Here is a 14,486-nt window from a genome sequence, read left to right as displayed (position 1 = left end):
TGCCCAACCTTCCTTCCGAGGAGTGGCTGGTGGGTTTGAACTGCCAGCCATCTGGTTAGTAGGCAAGTGTCTTAGCCACTATGCTACCAGAGCTCCCACATAATGGAATACTATACAGTATTTACCTGAGGTAGACACACTCCGTGGAGGGAAGAATCATGGGAGAGAGAAGGGCTGCTTATGCACCGGGAGACAGCTCAGGGCAGGGGTGCGTGGAGGGATGGACACAGGGAAGAGGTAACATGGGGAGGAAGTGGGAGGGGAGCTGCTGCATTGTGGTGAATTGTGGTCAGTGTTATGAGACAACGTGTGTGTGAACTGCTGTATGGAAAGTGAATTTGCTCTGTAAACTTTCACCCAAATCACAATGAAAATTAAAAAAAAAAAAAATTTAGAGGTTCGAGTTCACCCAGATGCACCTTGGAAAAAAAGGCTTGATGATCTACTTTTGAAAAATCGGCATCAAAAACCATACGGAGCACAGCTCTGCTCCAACACAGGAGCTCTCCGTGAGTCAGAGTCGACTCAGTGGTAACTGGTTTATATAAGTTTGATCCCATTTGCAAGAAGTTTAAAATTCCCATAACTAAAGTATATCTTGCTCATGGGTTCATATGTATGTGTTCACTGTATAAAGACATGAATGGCAATAATGTACACCCATGTCGAGAAAGAAGAGGAAAAGGAGGGTGATCAGGGGAGGGTTGTCTTGGGTGCTGGGTTCACCGATGTGGATTATATTATCTTTTGGTGTGTTTAAACATTTCATTAAAATAAAGAAAAATTATTTGAAAACGTTGGCTGCAGTTGGATGAGAACACTTTCTGGCTGCATGAGAAAGGAGAAAGCTCTGGCATTAGGGAGGTGGGAATCTGGGCGAGTGTAATACCAGTGCCCTGGCTGTTCACAAGTGGATGGGCAGGCGTCGGCTGGCTGTGATGGGACCTGTGTTGCAGGCTTCGTGGTCCAGGGCTCCAATGGCGAGTTCCCCTTCCTGACCAGCAGTGAGCGCCTGGAGGTGGTGAGCCGCGTACGCCAAGCCACGCCCAAGGACAAGCTCCTGCTTGCTGGCTCTGGCTGCGAGTGTAAGGCCATAATGCCCAGGGCCCTGGGGGTGGCTGAGTGTTGGGGATCAGGCCCCTTGGCTCTGGGAGTTGGGTTCAGTCTGCTTGTTTTGCCTCTTCTGAGACACGCTAAGGCATCCCTTATCTGTCCCGGGGTCTTAGCCCACGCCTTTTGTCTCCTGCTTTTGCCCTCCATGACCCATAGGGAAAACTCCCTCTCTCCTCCTGCAGCCACTCAAGCCACAGTGGAGATGACCGTGAGCATGGCCCAGGTTGGGGCTGATGTGGCCATGGTGGTGACCCCTTGCTACTATCGTGGCCGAATGAGCAGTGCTGCCCTCATTCACCACTACACCAAGGTGAGTATGATGTATGGGATGGATTTGAGGCAGACAGTGAGAGGAGGCTGGATGAGGTAGAGACAATGCTGGGAGATAGAAAAGGAGCAAGGGTTGGTAATGAGCCTTGTTGATGTGTCCATTGAGTTGATTCTGACTCATAGTGATGTGACAGTAGAACTGCCCCATAGGGTTTTCTTGGCTGTAATCTTTAAGGGAAGAAATCACTAGGTCTTTTCTCCTGCAGAGCCACTGGTGGGTTTGAAATACCAACCTTTCAGTTAGCAGCCAAGTGCTTAACCACTGTGCCACCAAGGTTCTTTGGTGATGAGCATACTTCATATGAATAGCAGCTGTAAGATGAGTGTGGAATGACACCATGTACCAGCTGTGTGACATTGGTCAGTTATCCTAACCACTCTGTATTGTTGTCTCCTCCCCCAATAAAATGGGAAGAATAATGGTCTCTTCCTCATTCAAGCTCTGGTGGTTGTAGTGATTAAAGCATTTTGCTGCTAACAAAGAGGTTGTTGGTTCGAACCCACCAGCTGCTCCACAAAAGAACAATGAGGCTGTCTGTTTCCATAAAGATTTACAGCCTTGGAAACCCAGTGGAGATTGTTATGAGTCAGAATCTACTCAATGGCAGTCAGTTTGGTATTTTGAGTTTCATCGTATGTTTATTGTAAGGATTAAATGAGATCACAAACATAAAGGGCTTAGAATGGCACATAGGAAACTATTATCTCTTATTATTGTTTACAATTGGGGTCCACAGCACTTGTAGGTTATAGTTAATGCGATGATCTGTCCATTTGCCTTGTAGCGGCCCGGGCTGGATCTTTGTTTGTAGTGGGCAAGTGCTCAGGCTCTCAAGGCCTAGACAGTTCCCATTTCTCCCTTTTCTCTGCCCCCTTTAGGTTGCTGACCTCTCCCCAATCCCTGTGGTGTTGTACAGTGTCCCAGCCAACACGGGGCTGGACCTGCCTATGGATGCAGTGGTCACACTGTCCCAGCACCCGAATATTGTGGGCATCAAGGACAGCGGTGGTGATGTGAGTGGCAGGCTGCTCCCTGGCCAGGGCACGCCTCACCCTCTCTGGGCCCTAGCACTTTTGCTACCAAAGTCAGAGCAGCTCTAGAACCCACTTCCTCCTGGGCACCTGTTTGGGTTCTCTGTCTGTGCTTGGGCACTTCAGCGATTTGTCTGAACTTCGGGGTATCTGTCTGGGAATGGGGCTCTCCTACGACAACACTTCCCCAGCCTTTGCTCCAGCTTGAGGGCCAGGGCTCCGAGCCCAGCACTCACGCCAGGTTTACTCTTGCAGGTGACCAGGATTGGACTGATTGTTCACAAGACCCAGAGGCAGGATTTCCAGGTGTTGGCTGGGTCTGCTGGCTTCCTGCTGGCCAGCTATGCCTTGGGTAAGCTGCCCCCTGCTCTCTAAGTGTGATGGATGCCCAAGATAAAACAGGTCAGCTGAGGTCTGACCTCAGAGACACGTCCTGAGGGCTGGGGCTTGGGCTGCAGAAGGCATTTGCCAGGCACCTGCCCTGAAACCTCAGGAATCTGGCCACTCTGCTTGCCTTTCCGCATACTGGATGCTGTGAGTGACCTCGGTGGGCATGGGGTGGAGGGTGGCAGTGTACAATGTCTGGCCTGCACAATGCCTGTAGGGATGCCTATAGTTTGTTCTGAATCCCAAGCTGCCTTCCTAGGTGGCAAATTTAGCTCCTCTAATTTGGAAGAATACACCTTAGAACCAAGGATGGCGATGCTTTGTCTTATGTATTTTGGATATAGTATCAGGAGGGACCAGTCCCTGGAGAAGGAGGTCATGCTTGGTGAAAAAGAGGAAGACCCTCAACAAGATGGATTGACACAGTGGCTGCAACACTGGGTTCAAACACAGCAATGATTATGAGGACAGTGCAGGACCGGGCGGTGTTGTGCTTTGTTGTACTCACTATGAGTTGGAACCAACTCCACAGCAGTGCGTTTCAATCTCATCTAGTTAGGAGCCCTGGAAGCACAATGGTTAGGCACTGAAAGATTAGTGGCTCAAACCCACCCAGCAGCTCTGCGGGAGGAAAGACCTGGCATTCATCTCCCATAAAGATGACAGCTTAACGAAACCCTCTGGGTCAGTTCTGCTCTATCCTATAGGGTCACCATGAGTCAAAATTGACTCGATGGCACACAACACAATAATCTCATCTTGTACATCATTCTCTGATGGTCATTCTCTGATGGTGGTGGCCTTGGGCCCCTTCCTTTAGTGTAGGAGTCACGTCCCTCTCCCCCGACCCCAGAACAGAACAAACTGTCAGAATGAACCTGTGGGGTTAGGCCAGGCATCTCAGCTGCCTGATCAGATTCTGTTCCTGGCCAGGTTCCCAGGAAAGTCCCCATTAGAACAATTGCTTTTGTCTGGTTTGGGGCAGCGGCTTGGGTTCCCGCTTGGATTTGAGCCCTGGAGAGGAGGGGCAGGGAGCATCTGCTCCCATCTGCTGCAGTCGCCCCTCCTCCACTCCCCACAAAGTACAGATTTTAGCAAGCTCCCCAGAGCTGCTGAGGACTGTGCTGGTTCCTCTCTGGTCTCTGCCGACTTTGGTTTGTTGTCTAGATCCTTGCACATCTCCCTCTGCGATGCCATGGTCTCTGACTTGGAGGGGAAGAAGGGAGGACCATTTCTGCCCCATTCCTGAGAATGGGGTGGGTGGAAAGAGCACTGGCTCTGCCAGACCAGCAGATCTGAGCTGGAATCTCAGCCTTGTCATTTATTTGCTGAGTAATTCTGGCCAAAACGCAACCTCTCTGGGTCTGAGTTTCTACTCTGTAAGGCAGGCAAGGGCTGGGAGGACTAGAGAGGCCCTGGGATAGTGCCACGGTGGCTGGCATGTAGCAGGTATTCAGTAAATGGCAGCTGCTTGTACTCATTCTTCGTTGCCAGCTCTTTCTCTCTCTAGCCTTGAGGTCACTCTGCCTTGGGTCACTCCTAACTAGCCTTGAATCACACTCACAGGCTAGCAGAATTGGCAGGGCCTTCTCCGATCACAGCCAACACATCTCTACTGCCCAGAAAAGAACAAAGAGGACCAGAGAGGATCTGTGACGTGGCCGAGTTCACACAACCCATGGGAGGAAATGCCAGATCTCCTGACTCTGTGTCCAGAGTTCTTTCCAGCCACCCCACCCCCACCCCACCTGCGTCCCAGGCTAGATCCACTGGGGGGAATAAGATTTCAGAAAAGCAAAGACATCCATCCACTCACCTCCTTCCTGGACTGATGAGTCAGAGGCTATTGGAGGAAACCTGGAGGTGTGAACTGGCAGGTGGTACTTTACTAGGGGGACAGGATGTGGGGGCAGGAAAAGAACTGTCCTTAGCCTTTTGGCTGTGCTCCCTGCCCCTCACAAAGCACTACTGGCAGCACTCAGCATGCAGGCTTCTGCTCTGAACATGCAGGCAGCTTTCCTCTGTGGAAATCTGTACTCTGTGGATTCGTAAAGCTCACCTTTGATATGGTCAACCAGTGCCACAGAAATTGCAACTTGTCTCCCCAGAATAGAGGTGCCAGGGGGCCAGGCTTCTGCATTCTCTGGGAGAAGAGGCTCTGGTGATGATGTGCCTCTCATTTATTCTGGGGCAGGAGCTGTGGGGGGAGTGTGTGCCCTGGCCAATGTCCTGGGATCCCAGGTGTGCCAGCTGGAGCGACTCTGCCTCACAGGGCAATGGGAAGACGCCCAGAAGCTGCAGCACCGACTCATTGAGCCAAACACTGCGGTGAGCTCCCAGCCCAGGGCAGCAGGGGTCGGGGGGAGGACTCTGCCTTCGTTGGAGCGAGAGCCAGGGCTGGCACAGGGATCCCACTCAGTCTTTCTCAGAATGTCGTTCCCAGTGTGGGAACTGCACACAAAGGTGAACTCTTTTGCTTCTCACACTGAAGAGTGCATTAGCACTCACTTGGGGAGCTAGTTAAAATTCTGTTTCTTTAGGTCTGGAGTGGAGCTCAGGAATTTCCCCTGAAACTAGCATCCTGGGTGACTGTGACAGAAATGATCTGCAAGGGGTAGCCCTAGAGATGTACCACCCTCAAACGAGTGAACCATGGGGCTTTCAATCAGCTTTATCAGGGCCAGATCCTGAAAAACAGACTGTTGGAAGTAGCAGGGAAGGAGTTGGGAACCTGGAGGATAATCCTGTCTTTAAATAGTCTGTTGTGTGGTCATACTATGCATCCCAATTCTGTGTTGGACAAAATGAGGAGAAGAACCTAAGACGTCAAGAACCTGCCAAGTGTCAGGTACAGTTGTATGGAACCATACTGGACTCAAGAGACAAAAAAAAAGAAAGAAAGAAAGAAAGAAAAACATGTGCCCCTATGTACCTAGTTTATGTGGGTTTTTTTTTGAGATAATTGTAGTTCACATAAAATTGTAAGAAATATACAGAGAGATCCCATGTACCTTCTATTCAGTTTTCCCCAATGGTTACATTTTATCAAACTATAGTGCAATATCACAACCAAGATATAGACATTGATACAGTGAAGATACAGAACATTTCCATCACCACAAGGATTCCTCGTTACCCTTTTAAAGCTACACCCCCTTTTCTCATTTCGTTTGTTTACAGCACTTCTTTTAGCCATTCTTACAGGTTGGCTGACGACAAATTCTCTTAGTTTTCCTTCATATGAGAATGTCTTGATTTCTTCATTCCTGAAGGATATTTTCACAGACATAGAATTCTAGGTTGATACTCTTTTTTTCTTTCAGCACTTGAAAAATACACCGCTTCCCTCTGGCATCTCTGGTTTCTTGTGAGATCTGCCGTCATTTTAGGTGTTTTTCCTCTGTCGTAAGGTGTTATCTTTCTCTCACTGCTTTCAAGATTTTTTTTTCACGCTCTTTAGTCTTCAGAAAGGAGCTCTGGTGGCATGGTGCCCAAGGCAATTGAGTACTAACCAGAAAGAGGTTCAAACCCATTAGCTGCTCCGGGGAAAGAAGTTGGGGCAATCTACTTCTATAAAAGATGTACCACCTTGAAAACCCATTGCGGGTCACTATGAGTTGGAATCAACTCGGTGGCAGTGGGTTTGGTTTTGGTTTTCAGTCTTCAGAAGTTTGACTATAATGTGTCTTGGCCTGGATTTCTTTGGGTTTATACTGATGGGGTTCACTCACCTTGAATCTGTAGGTTTATGTCTTGCCAAATTTGGGGAGTTTACAGCCATTATTTGAGTACTTTTTCAGTCCCATCCTCTTTCTCCACTCCTTTGGAGACTCTTAAGACACAAAGGTTAAACCTTTTGTTATAGTCCCACAGGTCCCTGAGGTGCTGTTGTTTTTTGGCTGGTTTTCAGAGAGAGCGACTTCCGACTTCTGTTGTTCTGTCTTCCAGCCCGCTGATTTGTTCCTTCTGCCCTTGACCCCATTCTTTGAGTTTTTAATTCTAGTTACTGTATTGTTCAGCCCTGAAGTTTCCATTTGGTTCTTCTGTATATCTTCTGTTATTTCTTTGCTGAAACTTTGTATTTTTTCATTTGAGTGTGTTCATGTTTGTTTGTTGAAGTATTGTTATGATGGCTGCTTTAAAATCTGTCAGATAATTCTAACATCTCTTCTGACATCTTACTGTTGGTACCTATTGCCTTTCTTTCATGCAATTTGAGATCTTCCTGGTTTCTGGTATGAGAATTATTTTTCCTTTTTTAAAATTGCTGTGAAAATGCAGATAACCCATTAACCAATTCAGCATTTTCCAGGTGTACAGTTTCGTGGTATCAAAATTATATTAATCATGTATGTGCAACCACCACCCATGAATGTTTTTTCTATTGAAACCTGTACATTTTGGATATTATGTCATGAGACTGGATCTTATTTAAACCTGTTTTAGCTGCCTTTCTCTGATACCTTTCCAGCAGGGAAAGGGGAAGCCCCATCCCATTACTGCCAGATGGAAGTAGGAGTCCAGTGTCCCCATTCAACCTCCCTTGACAGTTGAGAGAGTGCCTTCTTACTGCTAGGTGTTGGGGGGAGTTCTGGTTCTCCATTAGGCCTTCACTGATATCTCCCTAACTGGAAGGGGTAGGAGTGCCTCATGACTGCTCCCTTGACATCACGTGTGTAAGAGGGGATGGCCTTCTTATGGGTGAAAGTCTTGACTCTTTACTAACCATCTTCTGACTCCACCCCTGTGGGGGAGAGGCACCCAATGCTGAACCTGAAAAACCAAACCCACTGCCAGTGAGTCAATTCCAACTCATAGGAACCTTAAAGGACAGAGTAGAACTGCCCCATAGGTTTCCAAGGATGTAATCTTAAAAAAAAAAAAAAAAAATTATTGTGATTTGGGTGAGTTTACAAATTCATTTGATATACAACAGTTCACACAATCCCACAATGTAACAGTTCTCTTCCCATTTCCTCCCTGTAGTTACCTCTTCCCTGTGTCTTTCTTTCCTATGCATTCCTGCCCCCTGAGCTATTGCCCTGTGCAAATACTGCCCTTCTGTTGTCCCATGATTGATTATTCTAAGGAGTTTATCTACCTGGTGTAAATGTTCACCCTATATGCCTGTCTAGTGTTTGGCTGGAAACCATGGGAGTGAGTTCAATTCCAAGTCTGAAGGGTAACTAGGGGTTATAGTCTCAGGGGTTTCTCCAGGCTCTATCAAACCAGCAGTAAACCTGGTCTTTTTTTTTTTTATGATTTTGAGTTTTGTTCCACATTATTTTCCCACTCTATCCAGGATCTCCTGCACTGATCCCTTTCCAAGTGGTTGACAGTGGTAGCCGGGCACCATCTACTTCTTCTGGTCTCATAGCCATATAGGCTGAGGTTCACATGGCCCGCTAGTCCTTTGGACTAATTGTTTCCATGCATCTTTGGTTTTCTGCGTTCTTTGCTCTGGATGAGAAGAGACCAATTGTTGCATCTAGATAGCCACTTGCAAGCTTTTCTTTTTTTAGCTAGAGATTACTTTATTAGTTTCTGTAATTAAACCCATGTAGACAATGCTTGTAAGCTTTTAAGACCCCAGTCACTACTCAGTGAAGTAGGATAGAATAATGTTTTTGTGTGGTATGTTATGCCAATTGAGCTTGATGTCCCCTGTGACCATGGTCCTGAGCCCACAGGTCCAACAACTCACTCCATCAGGGTGGTAGACTGTGCCTTAGAAGTTATCATAACTTTGCCCCATTCTATTATATGGACATTCTTACAGCATATACAAATAAGTATGTAGAAATATCGTCTGCCAACCTTATGTATGGTTATGGGTATCTTCCCTTTTGCTTAGACATATCTGATCATTCTGCCTGGCTACCCATCTATTTACCCATAGATTAATATTTGTTGTCACTGATAACACAGTATTGTATATGTAAAAGTGCTTATCTTTGTTTTTTTCCCTATCTGTAGGTTCTCTTTCTACTCTTGGAGAAATCTTTTGATGTGCAAAGAATTTAATTTTTAGAAAGTCCCAATCATCTAGTTTATCTTCTGCTGTTTGTGTATCTTGGATTATGCTTCATAGTCTATTTGTGCCATAAATTTGGGCCCCTAAGTTCGCTCCTGTTTTTTCTTTGATGAACTTTCTAGTTTTAGGTTTCACATTTAAGTCTTTGATTCATCTGGAGTTAGTTTTTGTGTATGGTGTGAGGTATGGATAGTGTTTCATTTTTCTGTAAATGGATATCCAGTTTTGCCAGCACCATTTGTTAAAAAGACTATCTCTTCCCCCTTGATTGCATTTTGGCCCTTTGTCAAAGATCAGCTGATCATAGGTGGATGGATCTATTTCTGGGTTCTCAATTTTGTTTCACTGGTTTATGTGTCTGTTGTTATACCAATACAAGACTGTTTTGACTACTGTGGCTGTGTAGTAGATTGCAGGATCTGGGAGTGTGAAACCTCCTACTTTGTTCTTCTTCTTCAATAGTGCTTTGCTTATCTGAGGTCTCTTTTCCAAGGATGTAATCTTTATGGAAACAGAATGCCACATCTTTCTCCCCTGGAGTAGCTGGTGGATTTGAACCACTGACTCTTCAATTAACAGCCAAGTGCTTTACCACTGCACCACTACAGCTCCTTACCACTGCTTAGTGGGTGTGAAAGCTCAAGCTCCCCAGGTAATCTCAAGTAACACCATGGTTGAATAGGAGGGGACCTGCATTATTGCTTGGAGGAGGTGGGAGTCCTGGCTCCCTATTTCACCTTCCGTGACACCACATAGGTGGGTGGAGGGAATGGAATGGTTCCTTACAGCCTGGTAAGGATGGATGATTAGGTTTCCTTCTCATCTGTTGCTGGCCTGAGTGAGTGTGGGACCACAGGTTTTTTTTTTTTTTCTCCAATGTTTGGCTGGAGTAGAGCAATTATTGTTTGAAAATTTTGTATCTCGCTAGGCTGCCCTTTTCCTGGTCCTTTGGCTAGAGAGTAAACTTCTGTGGGGATTTTTTGGCTCTTTTTTTTGGGGGGAGGGGGTCTCTGTCCATTGGCATTCCTGGGTTGCCAGCTTTTTTAGCAAGATATATGAGGCAAAAACCAGAGAGCTTTCCATTGTGTTGTTCCTGGAATTCTGAGGTTCCTAGTCAATCTTCTTCTCTCTACATTTTAGAGTCTAATGTTTGTTTTTTGTACAATGTCCAGGGGTTTTTGTTGTACTTAGTGGGGGGTATAGAGAAAAGTACACCTACTCCCATCTTCCCATAAGCAGATCTAAGTTTTTGTTTTGTTTTTTAATTGTGATTTGGGTGGAAATTTACAGAGCAAATTCACTTTCCATACAGCAGTTCACATACACTTTGTCTCATGACACTGACTACAATTTACCACATTGCAACAGCTCCCCTCCCACTTCCTCCCCATAGTTACCTCTTCCTTATGCCCTTCCCTCCATGTACTCTTGCCCCCTGAGCTGTCTCCCTGTGCATAAACAGTCCTTCTTTCTCCCATGATTGTTCTCTCCAAGGAGTGTATCTACCTAGTGTAAATGTTCACCTCCTATGCCTGTCTTTTGTTTGGTTGGAAGCCACAGGTGTGGGTTCAATTCCAGACCTGAAGGGCAGCTAGAGGCCATAGTCTCAGTGGTTCCACCAGGCTCTATCAGACCAGCAAACCTGGTCCTCCTTTTTTTTCCAAATGATTTTGAGTTTTGTTCCACATTATTCTCCTACTTTATCCAGGATCTCCTACACAGATCCCCCTCCAAGTGGTTGACAGTGGTAGCTGGGCACCATCTAGTTCTGGTCTCATAGTTTTTAGGCTGAGGATTGCATGGGGTACCAGTTGCTTGGACTAATTGTTTTCATGAATCTTTGATTTTCTTCATTCTTCTTTGCTCTGGACAAAGAGAGCCATTGTTACATCTAGATGGCTGCTTGCAAGCTTTTAAGATCCCAGTCGCTACTTGCCAAAGTAGGAGGTGGAATAATGTTTTGTGTAATGTGTTATGCCAATTGAGTTTGATGTCCCCTACAACTATGGGTCCAAGCCCACAGGTTCAGCTACTCGCTCCCTCTGGGTAGCTGGCTGTGCCCAAGAAGTCTAAATATTTTTTTTTCAAGTGATAATATTTTTGTCAGAACATTAAAGTAGTTGAAAAAATACTAAACAGTTGAAAGGTAGATATATTTAAGTTCACAGCATTAAGTTTAAATATTTTATATAGACCAATAGCATTAATTATAATTTTATTTTCCTAGCTGTAATAGAAGCAAACTCATCAATAAAGGTTTTTCAAAATCTACTTCTACAAAAAACAAACAAACATAAAACCATGTATATAGGGCTGTATACTTTTCCTTTGCCTTAGGCTCCAATATGGTGCAGCCTGGCACTATTTACATTTAAAATTTGGATATTTTGTTTATCATGAATTTTTGGCTTTTTTTTTTAAAGAAAATATAATATTAATATATGATTTATCTTGATTGCTGAGTTTTTGGCACCTCCTTAAATTTTGCATCCCATGCCAAGTGCCTAATCAGCCTCTGGAATCCCAGCACTGAGCTAGGCACTCTAGCAGTATTTTGTTTGGATCAAATGGTGGGTGTGCTGTAGAGCTACCTCATAGTTTGTACCTTAACTCAGGGGGGCAGACTAACTTAGGTTTAGAGAAACGACAGCTGAGGAGGCAAGAATCAATCTCCCTGGATGTGAAGGTTCTTCTGGGATAGGACACTCTATACACAGTATGTAAGGATTCCAGAAATGAGGGCCATTTGGCTAGCCCCACCAGGGCACAGGCTGTCCTGTACATGCTAGACATTCCACCAGGGTGGGGCCTCTGCTCTCTCATTCCCACCCACCTGGGACAGAGAAGGTCCCGGAACCTGCATACCATAACAGGAAGAGGAGGAGCTTTCAGGGTCTTTTGAGGACTGGCCTAATATTAGAGGTATTTTTCTCATCTGTCCCTTATGACATCTTTATGGAGTAGGCATTATGATTTCATCTTACAGATGAAGTAGGTTGGGCTGCCCCTTGGGAAGACAATGTCTTGCTGCCATCCTAGCTCTCTGCGTGTTGTCCTGCCTTACCCTTCAGTCTGTGCCCTCTTCTGTGCCAGCTCTGGGCACACACTCAGGAATGCCTGGAACACCTTTCTGCTGCCTGGGCCGTAGGCTCAGCTACCCCAAGAGCAGTTTGATGTCACCCTATTGCCCTGCCCTAGTTGAACACAATGTCCTTCCTCCACCTTCCCACCAAGCCACCCTCCTGCCTCAGCTATTTTTAGGACTTTACACGGTCTTTACCACCAAAGCATTCAACCCTTTCTCAGAGTCTGAACAGGGTACGAATCAGTGATCTTCAGAAACCCATGGCAGGAGCAAAGCTTCCTCTGGGTACCTCCTTTCCATTCTCTCCCTTAGGTCTTTCCCACGCTACTCAGGTTGGTTGGTTGGGTTTTAATTTTTTATTGTGCTTTAGGTGAAAAGTTTCCAGAGCAAATTCATTTCCCATCTAACAGTTTGTACATAAAGTGTCCCATGACATTGGTTGCATTCCCCATAATGAGTCAGCACTGTGCATTTCCACTCAGGTTTCCACATTTCCTTTCATCTGGATTTTCTCTCCACTTCCTGCCTTCTTAGCTTTGCTTTGGCAAATGTTGTCCTTTTGATCTCATATAATTGACTGTTCTAAGGAACACATTCCTCTCAGGTGTTATTGTTTATTATATGGGCCTATGGTTTGGCTAAAAGGTGGTCTCTAGGACCACCTGCAGTTCTCAGTCAGAAAAGTATCTTAGAGGCCATAGTCTCAGAGGTTCCTCCAGTCTCTGTCAGACCAGTAAGTCTAGTCTTTTTGTCAATCTGACTTTTTGTTCTACCTTTTTATCCTACTCTGTCCAGGACCTATTCAGGTTTTGGATGAAAAGGCCAGGTTATGAGAACATCCTGGCTGGGCCTAGGCCTAGGAAGAGGGTGACTTACTACCCATTCCAAGAAAAATATCCATGCTTGTTAAAGCCTACCGGCCTCCAGTGGTGACTAGTTATTAGTCAATTTATCAATGGTTTCCAACCTTGTTACCCCAAACAACCTATCTTATCCTCTTTTCCTTTAATGAAGCCCACACTTCTTATGTTTTTCCTACTATCCAAATAAAACTTTACTAAGTAATGATTGGTTTCCTAGGTTTTAGGCAGTTAAAGATTCATCTAACACTTCCAGTCAGCATGAAATCACCAGTTGCTACACCAAAACTAAAGAAACTTGATGCTTCACTTATTCTGTAAAATGACAAGCATGGTTTAAATGACAACACTAGCTCTGTTGTTGTTGTTATGTGCCATCAAGTCAGACCCAACTTATAGCGACCTCTCCTTGGGCTTCCGAGGCAGTATCACTACGGAAGTAGATTGCCCCATCTTCCTTCCAAGGATTGGCTGGTGAGTTTGAACCTCCAGCCTTCTGGTTAGCAGTCAAGTGCCTTAGGCACTATGCTACCAGAGCTCCTACACTAGCTCTAGGTCTTGCCATTACAGTGGAAAAACTTCAGAGATCATCTTGGTGAGCCTCCTCATTTTTTGGACTAGGGAACTTGCTCAGAGAGAAGTAAATGCCACAAGGTTACATAACAAAACGTCTTTGGGTAATGACTTAGTTTTCCCTGTGAGAAGCTTTTAGAGTTGGGGTCAGGGAGGAGCTATGGTTGGGTGGGGTGAACCCTGAGGCATGGGGAGTGGAGGGCCGGGTTGTGCCTGAGGCTCTCACAGACCCTTCTGCTTCCTGGCTCCCACTGCCTGTAACCTGTTTACAACCGGGTGATGCTTTAGTACCCAGCGGAATTACCATTCTCTCTCCTGATTGGATTTTTCTCCTAAATCTTCCCTCGCTAACCTGGGGCTTTTGTTTTCTAACAACCTGTTTTCTGGTCCCTAACTCTGAATCCCAATCTGGGAGTCATAGATTTGGTAGAGTAACTTTACTGGGAGAGGAGCATGGAAACCCCAACTTTCTTTAAGAGACACACGCCTGAGCCCCAGATACAGGTGCGCAGGGGACTCCCCAGTCCCTTCTAATAGGTTGTGCTTCTCAGGTGACCCGGCGCTTTGGGATTCCAGGGCTGAAGAAAACCATGGACTGGTTTGGCTACTATGGAGGCCCCTGCCGTGCCCCACTGCAGGCATTGAGCCCCACTGACGAGGAGGCACTGCATGCGGATTTTACCAACAACGGCTGGCTCTGAGAGCCAGGTGAGAATCGGCCAGGTCTGAGCCCATCTCAGCCTCTAGCCTTACACCTGCCACCTGAAGGGGAGCACAGGGGAGTTGGGGTTAGAAGTGCCTTTCCCACTCCAGTATTCCAGGTGGCCTCTGCCCAGGCACCACCACTTGCATCTCCTATTCTCACAGCCCCATGACTTCTCATCTTTGTGTCCTAAACACATTGTCTCCAGAGCCCCTCAGTCAGAGAAGGAGCAATTTGTCTCTCTACTGTGGATGCATTCCTATCCTCCAAGACACAGGGACCAGGAGCCAGAGGAAAAGGGCAGGGTAGCAGTTGGACACTGTAGGGAAGTGTGTGTTCAGAAGGGAAGCCTTAGACTTGGCGAGACAA

At 46.1% G+C, this 14,486-nt stretch overlaps 1 protein-coding gene across 1 annotated transcript in view; it reads left to right on the top strand.

Annotated features, from left to right (window-relative positions):
• HOGA1 (4-hydroxy-2-oxoglutarate aldolase 1) overlaps window positions 1-14,115 on the top strand; it is a 33,900-nt gene extending 19,785 nt beyond the window's left edge. The window contains exons 2-7 of the mRNA XM_007939982.2: window positions 957-1,085; window positions 1,296-1,423; window positions 2,323-2,457; window positions 2,731-2,827; window positions 5,057-5,190; window positions 13,966-14,115. Coding sequence (XP_007938173.1) covers window positions 957-1,085; window positions 1,296-1,423; window positions 2,323-2,457; window positions 2,731-2,827; window positions 5,057-5,190; window positions 13,966-14,115 — 773 coding nt within the window. The remainder of the gene's footprint in view (window positions 1-956; window positions 1,086-1,295; window positions 1,424-2,322; window positions 2,458-2,730; window positions 2,828-5,056; window positions 5,191-13,965) is intronic.
• Window positions 14,116-14,486: the final 371 nt, after the last annotated feature.

Source organism: Orycteropus afer, unplaced genomic scaffold (genome assembly GCF_000298275.1).
Source record: "Orycteropus afer afer isolate SDZICR_OR568_19922 unplaced genomic scaffold, OryAfe1.0 scaffold00064, whole genome shotgun sequence".
Classification (NCBI taxonomy): domain Eukaryota; kingdom Metazoa; phylum Chordata; class Mammalia; order Tubulidentata; family Orycteropodidae; genus Orycteropus; species Orycteropus afer.
This window is presented reverse-complemented; position numbering and strand designations above follow the sequence as displayed.